This window comes from Acartia tonsa, chromosome 4 (genome assembly GCF_053477335.1).
Source record: "Acartia tonsa isolate MP-2025a chromosome 4, ASM5347733v1, whole genome shotgun sequence".
NCBI lineage: Eukaryota > Metazoa > Arthropoda > Copepoda > Calanoida > Acartiidae > Acartia > Acartia tonsa.
This window is the reverse complement of record NC_137263.1, coordinates 52,607,304-52,626,277: the sequence shown is the minus strand read 5'-3', so window position 1 is coordinate 52,626,277 and position 18,974 is coordinate 52,607,304. Positions and strand designations below refer to the sequence as shown.

Below are 18,974 nucleotides of genomic sequence, written 5' to 3'. Positions count from 1 at the left end.
CGAATCCGGTGGATAGGAACCGGTTCTCATCCATACGAAAAAACTATGTCTAACATCGTATTATATCCAGCTTTCTACAAGTATAAAAATGTAATATTATAAGATTAAAACCAGTTTTTTTTAGCCCAACTTTTGTCCTCCTTATGAAGGGCCACCCTATAAAAAGGAGGGGCCACTCCTTAAAAATTAGTAGAGGGGAAACCTTGCGCAACTGAGTAGCTAAAAATTTCTTCATGTTTGGACTATAATCTAGCTAACGAATTGACAGACATGGTTCTCATAATCTGGGAGGCTTCTGATAGGTCCAACAAATATTTTAAACAACTTTGGGGAGGATACCTACACCCTTCCAAGATTAAAGCCGCTGAAAAATACCCCTCTCAATATTTTTCTTCTTTCTATTTTGGAGAATTGGGAATTGAAAATTTTTTTTTGCTTATGATAAAATGTTTATTTGTAGCAATAAAATACAATAAATACAATCTAATATTTAAAATACTAGTTTATGGAATGCAATAGTCACACAGGTTTTACCTTTACACTAAATAAAACTACAAAGAGTTAAAATTTCACATTTGCACACACTGATGTTACATAATTATTCATAAATATTATTCAGTTAGAAAATCATAAATTTTGGCGGGAACATTTTCAAAATGGCTTCCCTCAGTTGTTATATACTGGTTGAGAGATTTAATATCAACGACGACATTTTACTGGTTGATTTCTGGTAGAACATAGGAGATGTCGTCCCATGGATGACGGTACAGTCCCTGCTTCAGTCTCTTCTGGTCCAAAAAGTGTCCTGAAAAGAAATAATCCTCAAAATTCAAATCTTTTAATGGATATAGAAGTATGTAGATATTATGACAGGGGAAAAATTGTTGTCAATTTAGGTTGCTAAAATTAACATAATTTATTTGTCAGTTCGTTCACCCAGTAGGAAGAGAGGTAATGGGATAAAGGGGGTGTATCCGGGGGATAGTAATTTTTGCCAGCTACAAGTTTCACTCTGATCAAATCAAATACAATAACCAAGGAAAGTATGAAAAATGATAACTTACCAATGAATCCAATACTTCTGCCCAGAACAAACATTCCATTGAGAGAACCTGTCTTGATATAGGTCTCAGCTTCGTCTTTTGTGAAGCAACCACTGGAAAACAATAACGCATTTTTACACTTTTAAAATATTTGAAAGTAATTTTTAGCATATGTAAGTTATTGGAAAGAAAAGATTTGAATATTTAATAAAAAAACCGTAAAAGTTTACCTGTTTCTGAGAAGATCAACAAATGAGACGGCAATGCAACCATCCACATTCAAGATCAGGTTGGGCTTTTTGCTGGTGGTAATCTTCTCGACCTGCAGAGCATAGTCCAACATGGTACACTTAGGGAAGTTCTCCTGGACAAACTCCTTGATGAGGGTGACTCTCTTATCTGGATTGTTAATAGACTTAACTCTGTGACCAATACCCATGATAAGCCTGCCCTCCTTTCTGGTCTTGTTTACAAACTCCATTGGAATGAGGCCGGAGTCAAAAGCTTCTGTAAACATAGACGCGGCACCGTCCAAAGCTCCGCCAAATCTGTCACCAATAGTCAAGAGACCGGACACCAGTGATGAAACCAGATCCTTGCCAGCTCTAGCACAGACAATAGTGTTATGTGCACCAGACACGGCGGGGCCGTGGTCAGCAGTGATCATCAAACACATCTCCAAAAACTTGCAGGCATAGGGAGGCAGGCGGCGCTGGAACCACAACAGGGACAGGACACCTCCAATACCCATGTCCTGACGGAACACCTCTGTAATTGGGATACCAGCGTACAACAGCTCCTGGCCTCTCTCATCGCAAATACTGGTCATGAAGCTGGCGGGCTTACGAATAAGTCCCAGCTCGCGGGCCCAGTTGTAGTCCATGGGGACGGGTGGTGGGGGAATTTCTGGTTGGGGCACAATGACACCAGACTCAACCAGCTGACAGTAGACCTTATTTATCTCTTCTCCAAGCTCGTCAAATGAGGATGGCACGTGTGCGCCAGCAGCTTTCAACGCGGCATTCTTGGCAGAGGCTGTCTCTTCATCTGCACCGGCACTAGCGCCAGCATGGCCAAACTGAACGTCAGTAGAGAACATGTCAGCACAAGTACCAATACACCAGGATACAATTGGCTTCTTAATAGCTCCGCTCTTAATGGCTTCACAAACCTTATACTCCTCAGTACCTCCAACCTCACCGAGTAGAACAAGCATCTTAACCTCAGGCTCCGCCTCGTAACGCAAGAGATGATCCATAAAGGTAGAGCACGGGTATCTATCGCCACCAATAGCCACGCCCTCGTAAACACCATTCGTCTGATGAGAAATGATATTATTCAGCTCGTTGGACATACCACCGGAGCGGGACACGTACGCCACGCTACCAGGACGATACAGCTTGCTGTGCAGGATGTTGTCCATCATACCACCTGTGTTGCCGATCTTGAAGCAGCCAGGCTTGACTCCGCCCACTGTGGCCGGACCAATGATGGTGACGTTCTTAGCACTGGCCTGCTTAATCAGCTTCCTGGTAAAGTTCTCTGGAATACCTTCAGCAATGATTGCGATGGTTTTAATTTGAGGATAGTTCATACATTCGATTGAACTATCGTAGGCTGACCGCAAACTAGCGAAGTTCACCTAAAAATAACATATGGTAAACGTTTGTATAGTCAAAACCTTGATGTAAAGTTTACTGTCTAATAACAATTTAAAAAATGTTCTATGATAAATGTATCAAGCAACTTTTTCCATTAAGTTTGATGAGCAATTGTTAGAAAAATTTACTAAAAATAATTCTATGAAAACATATTAAAATCTTACCAAGACATCTACATCAGGATGATTTTTCATGGCATCTCCCATGGACTTGTACACAGGGATAAGCACCTCCTTGTGGCCCCAGTAGAAGTTCTGCTTAGAGTCTCCGCCCACCATGGGGTACACCATGGCCGCCACGCTTGGCTCAGATCTGAATTTTTAATAAAATGGATGAAATCTAGTGTGTTCATAAATAAGATAATTTCCATTATGCTTTGGACAATCATTTGGCAAAATTAAATTTAATAATTTTTTGATCTAATTAATACTAATAGGAACCGGTTCTCATCGATACGAAAAAACTATGTCTAGCATCGTATTATATCCAGCTTTCTACGAATATAAAAATGTACAATTATCAGATTAAAACCAGTTTTTTTAGCCCCGAGGTATCGAAGGTTTTAATCTGATAATTGTACATTCTATATCCGCGGAAAGCTGTTTATAATACGATGAAAAAAATAACTATTCCTTCATCCAGAAATTTCCAGGACTAAATTTCTTATGGGGACTAAATTTTCTGAAGTCTATTCTCATAATGCGAAAGTATTGAGCCAATTACGAACTAAGTAGGTAGGTGTGTTCACTACTAAAAAAAATTAACAAGCCTTGATACATATAGCCTTGAATTCAAATGATAATGTCTGATGGTTATCTTCTTTAAAACCCAAACTCCCTCCCTAAATAAATGGGGAGGGAAAACCTCAACTTAAACTGTTTTTAACCTATTTTTAAAACATATATCAAAAATATACTATGACACCAGTAGAATTAAACTGCAGAGCCTAAATTTGAATTAAGTCCCCAATAAACTTTTTTGAGGGGATTTAAAAATTAATTTTACTGTTGCTGTGGTCTTTTTTGATCAGAGCAAAAGGTCTTTTTTTATTTAAGTAAAATTCGTAGCTTTTAGAGTGTTTTGCTTCATATATATAGTATTCTGGTATAGAGTAAAATTAGCCCTTTTGATTTCATCTAAATTAATTCATTAAAAACTTAATTCTTTACAATATATCAATGAATTAACTTTATCGTGCTTGTTTTCCATCACTTATTTAAAACACAAAAAAATTGGCTGTAAAGGGTTAAATAGTGAAAGATGATGACAACAAACGTTTACGCAATACAACAAATTTTTTTTGTCACATATACAAATATGATAAAATATAAGATTATTTAAACTTATTTTTTTAAATATTTTTAAAAAGCATGTATCTTTTATGTGTATAGTTTTCATTCTTTTCATTTTAATTAAATAAAAATTATTTAACTACATTGGAAATAAGTCACTTTGTGAAAACACTCTTTATTGAATTGTAAAAAACTGAAATGAAACGAGACTTCTAATTGGTTCAGACTTCAGAATAATATGTTTTATTTTAATGTTAAATTTCTTCTATATAAATTATTGTTTTAGAAAAAAATTATTTGCATCGAACAGAGTAGAGTTTTTATTATTGTATTGATATAATCTGAATCACATCAAATTGTTCTGTAAGAAACAATTTAACCCCAAACTAAAAAATGCTTTTGCTTCCACCAAAATGATCACAGCAACATATAAAATTGATTTTTAAATCCCCCAAAAAAAGTTTATTGGGGACTTAATTCAAATTTGGGCTCTGCAGTCTGATTCTACTGGTGTCATAGTATATTTTTGATATATGATAAAAAATAGGTTAAAAACAGTTTAAATAAATTTAACAAAGTACTAACCTACGGCAAACATAATCAAAGTCCAGCATGCCCTGGACAGCTCTGGTCTGCAGGCCCCAGATGATCGCCTTGGTCCCCTTGCCGAACAAGGACGCGGATGATGCAGCCTGCGTGGCCTTCGGTTGTTCCAGCTTGGTTGGCGTTTGTGGAGCCCCTGGGGCTTTGTTCTTATTACTCTCGTTAGCCTAAACAATATATTAATAACATGGTAATATCATGAGAAAACTAGGAATTTTAAGGGATAAGACAATGAAAAATAAAATGATGGAATCCCCGATGATAATAAACAATAACATCCCTTCTGTAGAATAAAATTATTTGTTGTAATGCTTTAACACTACTACCCAACGAATAAGATGAAGTTGTATAAAACTTTCAAGTTATTCACAGTCAAATGTCACCCTGGCTATAGACATGAAGTAAGTAACCCCTATCTCATTCATCCTACTTTGAAAGCATTATATTGAACGTAAAAAAGGAATAAGGTATAGCCAACAAGCAAAATAAGTATAAAATTATATTTGGGGGGCAGATAAAAGGTCGTCAATTTTACTAAGTGTTGCCCCCCCAACGACAGTTGAAAATCACGTATAGGTTTCGTGAGTTTTTCCCCGAATTAATTTCGTTGTTGGTATAGCTGATGTAAGACGTAAAAATATTCCATAATTATAAAATCTAAGATTCTAAAAAAAACCGTCAAAGTACTTATAAGTATGAATAAAAGTAATAACATTTTTAAAACTGCAAACTAATGCTTTGCTGACTTTTAGTCAAGTAAAAATTACTCAGCAAGTTTACAATTTGTAAATTAGTTGTAAAAATTAATCTTATTTAGAAGTGATCACTTTTAAAAGGGAAGTCAAATATTTTACTTTTTGCGAAAAAAAAGTATTTATATCGTGTATATTATAATGATCCAATATAAAAGTAGTAGAACGTCCCAGCTTGCGTGTTTTTCCGTAACATGTAAGCTTTATACCAGAATTTTTAAAATCATCAATTTAATGTCACAAGACTCCCCTTTAACAATTAAAGTTTAGGGCATAGTCGCCAATTAAACTGAAGCAAAAAATAAGACACTAAGTGTATCTTTCTTCATATATATATATATTTGTATAATTATATTATATATTAAAAATTTTATATTCATTCTTTTTTTTTAATTGGCACAGCTTAAAAAGTAGACTATTTTCTTTATAAACCCTTTCAGTAAGAAATAAGGTAGTCAACAAGCGAAATAAATCTAAAATAACATTTGGGGGCAGATAAAAAGGTAGACTTTACTACTAACGTTGCCCCCCAAAAACGAAAACATCAGCTAAAATTACCAAATATTTTCATATTATTTTAGTTGTTGGTTACAGCTGCTCTTATTACTTGTAGAAACAACCACCCAAAATAACCTGACTGGATCTGAATAAAAAGGAAAAATAAAACTCTAAAATTCGGTGGCTGTCAAACCCCTACAATGTTAGAATTGATGACCTCTAGGGGGCTTGGTGTCGCTACGGGTTCTAGACCTCTTCAAGTCTTATGATTACGGTGTAAAGCGTCCATTCGTTCGATGGGTATTGATTTGCACGAACTTTGTCTGTGCAGGAGTTGCGACTGTATATGGGCCAAGGCATTCCCACATACTCTTACTATTAATGTCAAGTGCCAAACACAGCAGAAATAGGTAAGATTTTAACGTCTCTAGTATGACGGGATATGGCCCAGACTCGAACCCGACTACTCCCAGAGACATGTTACGATAATGCCGCGGATACAGCAGTGTAAGACTTACCGATCCAGGAAGCAAGAAGTTGGCGGTTGAAGATTCCGCGGGTACATCCCCGGGCACTTCTCTCTTCTCCAGGGCCATGGCGACAATGGCGGTCATGTGTGTCTCAGGACCGAACACAAAGAGGGGAATCTCCAGGTTCTTACCAACATCCCTCATGATTCTATAAAATAATTGGTTGATCAGGAAAAAAAACATTATAGGGCTTAATGCAAATGAATGAGAGAGTTAAAATAATTCTTTTTAAAAGCGAAGCTTTTCTATAATTAGGGTCGGTCCTTCCGTACGTCCGTCCGTCACGGATAGCTCTTTTCGTTAATTTAGACATGTTAGAATTGTCCTATCGATTTCAAATTTTGCATGGTGATTCCTGTAATAGTTAGGTACGAGTTAGAAAGCGTAGCAACTCTATAATCATTACCAGAATGTCCGTACGTCCATTTTTAACATGTTAATTTTTTTACATTTTTAACAACAAATTTGTATGTGACCTAATTATCCGTTTGGTCTGATTTTTTGTATACTGATTTCTGGGACAACAAAGTACAATATTATAAGCAAAGCAACTCTATAATCAAGTCCTAAAAATGTAAGTATGTCCATAATCATTATCCTGTATCAAGCAGTTTTTCAACAAATTTACTTACAATTTTGCTTTGACTCTTATACATTTGCATTCTGATTATTCAGTTCTGACATTATACAAGTGTTAATGTCCGTTTGTCCTACCGTTTCAGAGCTTCGCTTTTATGGATGTTGTCATCCTTGTTAGTTATGCTAAAGGGGTAGTTGCACGAAATGCATTTAAAGTTGAATTTAGTGAAATGCATAATATTTTACTGTTCAATGGTTTAAACTTCATTTATTGAGCCTATATTTGAAAGAATTTCAATTTTATATACCATGTAGTTTAAAAATATCAGGACTTGAAAATCGTATTTTTGTAAAATGCAATTTATATAGCTGGATAATTTCATAAAAACAACATGACGACTAATATAGGGATGTTTAATTGTTTGTTATAAATTGTAATACAAAATTTACCTTGAAATAATTTTTCTGAAATATAATTCAGGCAACTATCCCTTTTATTTTTGCACTAAAAGGGATTATTAAAGTACAACCCCAATGATTATAAACAAAATAATACATTCTGAATATTCAAATTATTGATTGAAAAGTGTGGACACTTCTACTTTGGAACAAACCAATAAAGTTCAATAAAAGTAACCAAAACTGTTAAGCCAGCGAATAAGATGAAAGTGGTTATAAAACTTTGAGTACCAGTGTAATTTACAGTCCAATGTCCCTTATAATAATACAAGCAGGGTTATAAATCTAAAACTATCAATTATTGCACTGAGACACCTGGTGGATCAATAACCAACTAAAATCAATGATTTACCTGAGGCCTTCCTGGTAGTTAGGACCAGCTCTGCGCACAAAGATCTTGATGTTCTGATTCCTTATGAGGGTCTGGTATTCCTCCAAAGCTCTCACAATACCCTTGAAGGTTGCAGCCACGTTGGTGAAGTTGGCAATACCTCCACCAATAATCAGAACCTTTCCCTTCTCGTGTGCCTCTCTAAATATTCAAATATTTCTATTAGATACAATAGAAGGCTTTCTTGGAAGGAACATTCAATTTAGACATTAACGCAAGTGACGAAAAATGTATCGGTTTCATAGAATAGTCTTTAAAATATAATCATAATAAAGTTTTTAGTAGCGAAGCTACTCTATAATTTACTTTGTCTGTCCGTCCGTCCGTCAGTCAGTTCGTAACGCTATAAGGGAAATATGATTTTCTCAGATTTTATTGAAGATAGATGGCGGATTTTTGTGAAGATTCCCTTTACCTATAAGCATCCAGTATGTGACCTATTAAATCTCCTTGATACACAAAAATAGTTTTGAAAGTATACCTGGTCATGAGTGAGAGAATAGTCTTGGCATAATCATAAGTTTGTTGTTCGGAGGGGGCTCCGGAATATTCTCCGTAGTTGGCCAACTCTTCAGAGCCTCCGAGAGCACAGATGGTGTCAGAGTAGATAACACTGGCACCGCCTCCGGCAACCATGGTCCAAATACGGCCCCTAAAATAATTTAAATATTATTGCCAAAAATAAATTGATATCACTTTTAATTGAAAATACATACCAAAAATACCTTAACTAAAAGCATAGGTATTTTTTATTCAAATCTAGGATACAAAAGATTAGTCAGATTTTTCCTGTAAGTGTAATGTACTTAAAGTTTTAATTAGATAAAAAGGAGGGGGAAATACTTTCACTCGCAGACTGAAGTACCATCGCTTAGTTTTTTAAACCTTTTTGAATGAATTAGTCATTACCCCAACTAGTTTTATCTTTCAATCGTCTGCCTATAAACCATCGAACATATTTGTAGAAGAGCAGTACATAAAAAATACATTCAGCCAAATTCTTAAAAGAATACAAGTCTGTAATGAGTTTTTTTATGAATAAAATTCCTCACTTTGCATTCAAAATGGTGAGTTTCAGCGAGGCTCCAGTCTTAGCATCAATATCTGCAATGTATGCCTCCTCGGGGTAGGCATCCCTGCCGAAGGGTGGTGGGTACTCAACATCTCCCCACTTGGCGCGGCAGGCAAAGTCAGCCGTGGCATCCAGCTTGGCCGCCAGGTCAAGTACATACACCTGGAAAATAAAAAATATATCTAGAATATACGTGGATAATATGACAGGGGAAAATAGTAATCAATTTAGATTGCTCACATGGACATCATTTCGTGGTTAGTTCGTTCATTCAGTAGGAGGGGAGGGGATATAGTAAGGGAAAAAAAGGTCGTTATTTTAGCCAGCTACGAGTTTCACTTTATCAAATTCCACGATAATATTGTATAAGATCAAAGTAATAATAAATCCATTAAAATAACAAATGTTTAGGTTACAGTATTGAGTGACTTGCAATTATTTAACCAACCAGATAGCTTAAAAATAAGCTAAAAAATTTTTTCATGAAAAGAAGAAATTTTACTAATGGCAACAGTAATTTAAAATTTAAATCTTTATTGAATCCCCTGTAAATCACATACAACTGATCTTCTTAGCTAGAATTTCCACCTAAGGGGGGGGGGGGTTAATGCAACCATCTCGTAATCAGTGAGCAAATGACACTTATAATTCGATTTTCGATCTGAACTTTAGCATGAGTAATCCTTGGTAGGTCTATTTTTCCTAAATCGAACAAAAAGTTTCAAAAGTAACGGCTGGCGGCTCAGCAGTTTAACCGTTTTTTGCATATTTTCAGGGTAAATTCATCATAAATTACGTAGGAATCAACTTTTTACAACATATTTTTGGTATAATTCATGTTAAATGATAGTAATAACCATTTTTAAAACTTCTAGTACAAACAGCTACCGTCTAGAACCGTTTGATAGCGTTTTGAAGTGGAAAAGAGTATTATGTGGAGATAGGTTTCGTGACTAATTTGCAATATAGATATCCAAAAAAATGGCAAAACGGCTGAGCCGCCAGCCGTTATCCGTCACTTTTCCAACTTTTTGTTCGATTTAGGGAAAATAACCCTACCAAAGATTACTCATGCAAAATTTCAGATGGAAATTTGAATTCTAAGTGCCATTTGCTCACTGATTACGAGATGGTTGCATTTACCTCCCCCCCCCCCCGTTACACGAGTATAGCGTATGAAACCAACTTTTCACGTCTTTAGTTATGATGCAATTCGGTGCAGGACTCAAATCAATCAACCCCTCTTTAATCCTACCTTTCCATCTGTAATGACCAATGGATTAATCTCCAGATATGTGAAGTACAGATCAACGTACTGCTTGTACAAATTCTCAATGAACCTAGAAGAAATATTAATTAGGGAAACTATTCATATTCGAATCCGGTGGATAAGAACCGGTTCTCATCTTATGAAAGAAATATGTCTAGCATCGTATTATATCCAGCTTTCTACGAATATAAAAATGTACAATCATAAGTTAAAAGTCAGTTTTTTAGCCCGTGCTTTTGGCACCTAGGGGCTAAAAAAACTGGTTCTAATCTTTTATTCGTGGAAAGCTGCTTATAATACGAAGCGAGAAAAAACTATTAATTTTGATTTAGATTATCATAATAGTCATGTTAATTTTGGAAAACCCAAAATGAACTACACACCATTAAAATAAGCGGGAGTGCTTGAAAACATAACGCAAAATAAATGTTTCTCAAATTTTACTAAAGATAAATAAAGCCATTTCAATTAAACTTTAAATAAGAAAATGATCGTTTATTAGGTATTTTTGAAAAAATGTATGAACACAAAAAAAACAGCAAAATATTCGTACCTTGCAACAAGATCTTTATCTCCTTTAAATTCTGTGAGTAATTTTGACTTTACATCATCTGCACTTACTACCATGTTCTCCTCTACGTTTACCTACAGAAACATAACATTTTATTACGTTTATTTTCTTTTTTTAGTCTGGAAATTGCAATAGTTATGATTTTATTTATAATACTAAGTAGAATGATGTCTGTCCGTCCGTCCGTTCGTCTGTCTGTCCGTCCGTCTGTCCCTTAAGATCTCGGTAACCTCTGAACCGATCGGATTCTACTCTTCAGGGAATATACCTACTGATCCTGAAGTGGTTTTAGGCTATTTTCTTGGAAGGTGGGACATCCCCAACCCCCCAAAAAAATAAAAAATATCCCTCAATTTTTATTCTCTTGAAGAGTTCGAAATGTGGGTGCACCTCCAATTTTTTATTCTTAAAATTTTTCTCTAATTACCTCATGGGGCAAAGCTCCTAGAGGCTAGGAGAGAAGCCGTTAGTGTAGGTATATAAAGGGATAAGACAATGGCCGAGAAATTTATGTACATCTCTAATAATAATACACGAAATTACCCCTTCTGTTGATTACAATAAGTAGTTGAAACGTTTGGACACTAAACTATTAGTAGGCCATTAAGAATTATAATTTTGGTCCTTCTAAGGTTAAGTAATCATGATCGAGGGGGCCTGCAGGGTTGGCATTTTTTTTAAAGATTAGTAACTCGAATGGGGCTTTCAGACATTACCTCAAGCTTGAGAGCCTTGCTGTCCACGTCTCCAATGTCTACACCACCCTCGTGATGGAAGAGAATAACATCCTTGTCCCTGGTTGAGTAGATGCACACATACGCCTCCTCCTCTTGGGAGTGGGGCAGGAATGGTTCCACGATGAACTTTCTCAACTTGCCAGTGGCTTTGCCAATCTACAGAAAAATTAGTGTTTTGCCGAATATTCGGCCGGATACCGGATATTGAAACTATGCGGCCGGATATCCGGCAATATAATCTTTTATCGTGAATTTTTTTTCAGAAAATGTTAATTTTTTTGAAAATTTTATATTAGAAATCTCGAACATGATTTTTGGTGGCGGCAGCTGTACATAGCAGCTGCCAGCCGCCAGAGCCAGCAATTGGCGGCTAAATAGCAGCCGATTTTATTGAAGAAGTTTTTGGCTACTTCAATATCAAATTATACGGCCGGATAGCGGATATCCGGCATAAGAAATCAGCCGTATAACCGGTATTCGGTATCCGGCCCAACCCTTTGTAATTTTTTAAAAGGATTAAGGACATATTTATATTGTATATACTTTAAACACGAGTTGATTATTAAACAAAAAATAACATAGCAGTGTTTTTAGTGTTTCCACAAAATGTATGTCGAACACTGACGCCCGCCCCCCGCCCCCCATAATTTATATAAAATAGGAGGATGGAGTTAATTTCTATAACTAGCCCCTGCTGGCCCTATAACTGCGATACCCTAACCCAGCTCGACTACCCAATGTAACTTTACCTAACCTGACCTAAAGTAATGAAGAGTAAGACGAAAATCAAAAATAAAAGAAGTGTGGAGTGTTTCTGTGCTAAATAAGATACTTTCAGGGAAAGCGCATTAAATTTTTAAATAGTTTAATTTTAAAAAATTAAAAAGTGGGGAAAGAGTCATTTGAAGGATGATATGCATAAAAAAATTTAAAGGAAAAGTCATTTCACATATTTTTTTAGACAGTAAGCAGTATAAAAAAGTAAGCAAAAATCACGTGCATAATATAAAATATCATTGCTTAGGAACAAAACTTTTTTTCAGCAAATAAACAACATAGTATGCATATTCTAAATTGCATATTTTTGTACAAAAAATAGAGACCACTTTATAGCATCGAATTGTAGACAGCTTTCCGCGGATATTAAAATGAAAAATTATAAAATTAAATCAGTTTTGTTATCCCCGAGTGGTCTAAGGTCCGAGCTATGATTTTCTTTCAATGTTCATGGAAAATTGTCTGTAACGCAATGCTATACATGATTTTTTATTATGACTAAGAACCGGTTCTAGTCCAGCGGATAATAATCGGCTTTACTGGAAATATGTTTCCAGATATTCTTTATTAAAAGGGGTAATTTAGATTTGATTAAATCCTGTACAGTGTACAGATCCCTTTTAAAAGTAAATTTACCTTTTGGTCGTCGGCCATTTTCTCTGCGACCCATGTTTTGACCGTGTCGAAGTCTGTGTTTACTTTGATGAGTCCAAGCTTGCCGCGACGCTTAATCAGCTGATCTGGCTTCACCACAAGCTTCTAAACAAAATGGCCGCCATTATCATATAAAGGTACAATAAGTGAAATGGTTGATAAACCCAAAAATAAGCGATGAATATATAATATCCGTGGGTATTGTGACTTGGGGAAAATTGTTGTCGATATAGGTTGCTAACATAGACATCAATAATTGGTAAGTTGGTTCATCCAGTACGAGGGAATAGGTAATGGAGATACATAAATAAAAGTAGTAATTCCTATTCTGTTTGTCCTGGTAAAAAAAGGTATTTAGGATGTGGTTTTAGAATAGATATATTATTACTTGGATGTTGCACCAGATGTTCATGTATTCTAATAAAATTATACTCGCAGCTGGCTAAAATAATTATACCCCCCATCCACCTCCTTTATCCATTGGTTTTAATTAACATTTCTAAAAACTATTTCTATTAAAACAATTGAAGGAATAGTTTTACTTTACGGTTTAGTACAGTTTGAGTTTAAAAGAAAAATTTCTGGTTCTCGGTCAAAAAGCAAAAAATTTTTTAGATACAAATACGGAGAAGTCGGGCTTTATAGGAAATTAGCGGCTTCGCCCCCTTTTTTGAGGAAATTTTTTTTGGGAGATGGGGGTGTTTGTCGACCACCTTTTTAAATTTTAGTTACAGCAAGAATTTTTTTTTTTTTGGGGGGGGGGGTTGGGGGTGTTCCACCCCCCCAAGAAAATAGCTGAAAACCATCCCAGGACCAGTAGGTATATTCCCTGAAGAGTAGAGCCCAATCAGTACAGTAGTTACTGAGATCTTAAGCTTCAGACAGACAGTTGGACGGACAGACAGACAGACATCGTACTACTTTGTTTTATAGATAACTTGCGTGTAAGCAAAAAAATAAGTATTTTTATTGAACGGTGTTTATGTACATTTAATGCTTTTATTTACTTAAGATTTTACAACTGACGTATAATTTAGCACAAAAAAAGATCAAATGAGTCATTTACACATTTTTTAGAGCATTTTTTATGTTGAAAGTAATAAATCAATAAATGTTGCAAGATAAAAAAAAAATTATGAAATGTTGAGTTTTTTTAGACTATAAACTTGAGCAGGGGCTGTAATTTACCAAATTAATTCCATTTGAAATTTTTGAAATTGCCTAAAAGGGATAGTTGCACGAAGTGCATTTCAGAAAAATTATTTAAAGCATAAGTTACAAGTATACCATCAAATACCTATAAATAATTTTGTAATACAATAAAAAAAAAAAAAATTAACCGTCACTAAATTAGTTGTCATGATGTTTTTGTGAAAATAAGCTAGCTATATTAATTGCATATATCACAAGAATACGATTTTCAAGTCTTGATATTTTTAAAACTACATGGTAGAAAATTGTAATTCTTATAAATATATGCCCTATAAATTTAGTTTAAACCATTGAACTGGAAAAAAATGCTATTAAATAAATTCAAGTTTAAATGCATTTTTTGCAACTACCCCTATGGATTTTAATTTTTTAACTTGTTTTGTGTGGTAACTAAAGGGAAGTGGGTATGATTGGGGGGGGGGGGGGATAAGTGGGTTGGGGGTAAATTTTCACTTAAAGGACGCCTGCAAGAAAAAACACGCTTTAACTGCTGAAAGACTGCCACAATAAGACCCAATACCCCAAATTTAAAGCCTTCAGCTTCAATAACAAAAAAGTTCTAGGCATTTCAAAATAGCATTTTATGTACAATGGAATTTTTGAAAGATTTCCAATGCTCATAAAAGAAAAAACAATATTAAATTACGTCGCCTAGACACAAAATTATAACCTTATCTTTGTCAGAAACTTAGATTGCCTGTAACTGATTACATTTTTACAATAAAAACACCACATTTCATAGTCAAAATCTATGAAAAAATTCGATTTAAATTGCATTTTTAAACGAAAATCATAGCGGAAACAAAGGGGTAAACTAATACAAGCTTAGCTGTGATTGGTTGTTAAGCTGATTCAGCCTTCTGATTGGATATAGTACATTCGGTACAACGCAAGTAAAACTTAATTTTTTTTAATGATTTTGACTATAAAAATGGGTATTTTTATTGTAAAAATATAATTAGTTACTGGAAACCTAAATTTATGACAAAAATAAGCTTATAATTTTGTTTCTAGGCCACGTAGTTTAATTTCAAAGTTTTCAACATGAGCATTGCAATTCTTTCAAAATTTTCATTGTACATAAAATGTCATTTTAAAATGCCTAGAACTTTTTTGTTATAGAAGCTGAAGGCTTCAAATTTGGGGTATTTGGTCTACTTGTGGCAGTCTTTCAGCAGTTAAAGCGTGGTATTTCTTGCAGGCTTCTTTTAAGATTGTTTGTCAGAATCCTGGACCCTTGTCCCTGATATAGGGTACCTTTGTGTATGATAAATTAAGAAAAACTTACCTCTGTTTTAAGCCAGGGGTTTTCAGTTTCAATTTTGTTCCAGTCGTCACATTCAAAGAAAGAAGCATATCTAAAATAATAAATGTATAAGTATAGATGTATAACCCAGACAACTACCTGGCCCAAGTTGTGGGGACCTTTCTCGTCTGCCAGCAAATTTAATTCTACTCTTTTGTATCGACTTGGCTGTGTTTATATTTTAGGCGCTATTGCCTGATATTCAAAGACAAAATTGAAAGTAGACAACCCGTAGGTAGTTACATATTGCTTGTGCCCCCTCTATTCTTTTACTTTAATTCTAAAATAACAAGGACAGTTATATAAATAAGTAGCGCATTAATAAGTCTTTTAATGTTAAAAATGTCCGTTAATTAAGAAAATCCACACAAAAAGGAATGCCTAGGTAGCTAAGGTTAGAAATAGTAAATTGTAACCTATCCTTAACTGACACAAAGTAGTAATAAACTAACAAACAAAACTACCCCTTTATTTTTCATTTATCTATAATACTAATTAGGGTGATGTCTGTCCGTCCCTTAAGATCTCGGTAACCACTGAACCGATTGAATTCTACTCTTTAATATATCTACTGGTCCTGTGGTGGTTTAAAGCTATTTTATTGGGGGGTGGGAAACAACCCCCCCCCCCCAAATCTGTTTAATTATCTAGGGGCGAAGCCGTTAGTTTAGAAAATAAAGGAGAAGTGGGTTCTGTGTTAGATAAGGCACTTTGAAGCAAATAGCCCACAATTGATGATTTTTGAAAAATACTAAAATACGGTTTTATATAGGTATGTCCTCTATGTCCGCTATGAAGTAGACAAATTGCATTAAAGCTTTGCTTAAAGTAAATCCAATAATTGTGTTCTCAAAATATAAATTTGAAAATGTTTATTTATAGTTTTATCTATGAAATGAACAATAGTCACGAGGCATTTAAACTATTTTTAGACAAACAAAAAGACATATATTTAGACTTAAAGGCAGTTTCCATTAAATTTCATATGAAGCAAAGAACCCCATTTACTAAATCCCATCTAGAGAAAGGGTACTTTTGTGTATAATTGGGGAAGTACATTTTGTAGGCTATTGTCTTATCTCTCTACTTCCCTGGTATAAGTAGCACAGTGCATATGCAGTATTTTACAAGGTGAATATGGCATTTAAAAATTAATTACATTTGTAAAATTAAGGATATGATAGTTTTTTTTATTAGCGCAGCTATTCTATAACTACTACGTAAATCCGGCTTGGTGAGATACATAATACTAGAGCGAGACTCAAGTTAAGCTTCTGAAGCTTAAGATTTCATTAAGTACTGAACTGATTCAGTTCTATTTTTACGGAAGCTTCACATAGGTCCTGGGTTGGTTTTAGGCTATTTGTATTTCAGATTACGTCTTTAATTGGTTTTAGGCAATTTTTTTTTTACCCTTCCCGGCCTTACCTAGCTTTTATATAGCAGAAAAAATAATATCCTTTTGCATGCCACATTCCATCATCTCGTGATATGCAGCATAATTGAAAGATAAGCAAAGCAACAAAAATTCATAGTCACTGTTTAAATATATTCACGTTTTATTACTAGGTGTAAGATAGTACTAGGGCCCGCGGAATTGAAGATTCATAAATAATTTCCAAATTATAAAATCACTTGAGTTGTATAACTGTGATTTATGGGACAATAAGGCAAACTCTTCGTCGTTCCTTTTAATCATTCACCCAATATCACTCAATTTGTTAAGCATGCTTTTCTAATTTTTGAGCGATGCTATTATGAGAGAGGTCATCCTTGATTATATAAGATGATGAAAAGAGCGAAGAAAAAAATAAGCTTCATTTCAAGAAAGATTTTTCATTACCATAACCACAAGTGTCCCTAGAGGCCTCTAGGGGCGTGACTACTCGTAAATATTAAATTAGTAGTCCACATTATATTTCTTCATTAAATGCTACAAAAGCTAATTAGCAACTCAATTACATTGCTGATGCTTCCAACAGAGAAAACCGTGACACTTATTTTAACCTTAAATTGGCGGCTACAATGTGTAAGCGACTCAATAAGCCGTCTACTACAAAAGAACGAAATTCTTAATTTAGCAGCTATGAGATGTAGTCTGACAGCCGTTTCTTTACTTGACAACTGCCACAAACTAAAAATACTATATTGTTCTTACCTGCACTGAGCTGCTCCGCTGGCGGCTCCCAGGTGTTGGTTCAGCAGCCGCTTGCCGCTAGCCTCTGATATTGCGCGGGCAGACATACTCTCTGAAAGTTTTTTTTTGAATTATTTTATTTTTGAACAATCATAAATATATAAGGATGACAAAATCCATAAATGCGAAGCTCTAAAACGGTTGGACAAACGAATATTAATATTTGTAGATTGTCACAACTGAATACTAAGAATATACAAGTCGAAACAAATTGTAAGTAAATTTGTTGAAAAACTTATTAATACAGGACATACTTACATTTTTAGGAGTTATTTAATCAGATCAATCGGATCATTTTATCACATATAAATTTGTTTAAAAGCTAAAAATCAACTTGTTTAAAATGGACGTACGTACATTCTGGTAACGTTCATAGAGTTGCTGCGCTATCTAAATCGTACCTGACCCTTACACGAATCGCCATTCAAAGTTTAAAATCGATAGGACAAATCTAACATGCCTAAATTGACGATAAAAGCTATATCCGTTCCGGACGGGCCGACCCTATAAATAGAAAAGCTTCGCTTTTAAAAATTAAAATTTAATACTATGATATGAAAAGTAGTATGTTTTTTTATAGAGATCTTAAAGGACTGGTTCGAGTTAGTTATACTTTTCAAGGAAGCTATACAATTGTCTTGAGGTGACTTTAAGCTAATTTCTTGGCATCCCTTCCTAGAGGCTAGTGGCGCGCGAAGCTACTAGCATCAAAATAAATAAAAAAGTATTGTTGTAAAACAATTTGTGCTTTATTCTTAAATATTAAAATGAAAAATTATAAGAGTAATTTAAATTAAATTCTAAGCAATCAAGCTATAAAACATAATAATACAACTTATTAAAATTTTTTTTTATAAAAATAGTAAACAACATACAAAGTAAAACTATTAAATTATCACAATAATTATATTTAACAATAACTTTCAATGTTTAAAAGGTACAAAAATGTATTAATTTGAAGGCGGTGAAAACTTAAACTATTTGCTAGCTAGCAGACGAGTAAACTGAAAGAAAGGAAGACAACTTTCACTCTCTTATGTAGAGTCAGACACAAAGCTTGGTCCATAAATACAATTTATAAATATCACAATTGAATTTTAGTTTGAGCAGTATATGTATTGTGATGTGACAGTGTTGTAATTTTAGGAACCAGGCAGAAGCAGCTTCACAAACACACACACACACACTAGCTAATCAGACACACATACACACACACACACACACTAGCTAATCAGACACACGCACGCACATTTTTAGAACGCGTCATCACGTCCGTCTGTGTATGCCGGGAGGGCGCGAGCCGAACGACTATTATATTTTTACCTAATAAAGGGAAATCCAACTATAGGGGAGTGGGGTGGGGACAGATA

The 18,974-nt window shown here is 34.7% G+C and overlaps 1 protein-coding gene across 1 annotated transcript; it reads right to left on the bottom strand.

Annotated features, from left to right (window-relative positions):
• Positions 1-425: 425 nt before the first annotated feature.
• On the bottom strand, positions 426-17,671 carry ATPCL (ATP-citrate synthase). Its single transcript, XM_080158964.1, has 15 exons — positions 17,566-17,671; positions 15,390-15,459; positions 12,872-12,994; positions 11,438-11,614; positions 10,704-10,795; positions 10,136-10,220; positions 8,861-9,042; positions 8,290-8,460; positions 7,770-7,949; positions 6,368-6,527; positions 4,582-4,766; positions 2,869-3,016; positions 1,274-2,685; positions 1,065-1,156; positions 426-805 (listed from the first exon to the last, which is right to left on the bottom strand). Exons 1-15 carry the CDS (start codon positions 17,649-17,651, stop codon positions 714-716), a joined length of 3,255 nt encoding a protein of 1,084 aa, XP_080015090.1. The 5' UTR covers positions 17,652-17,671; the 3' UTR covers positions 426-713.
• Positions 17,672-18,974: the final 1,303 nt, after the last annotated feature.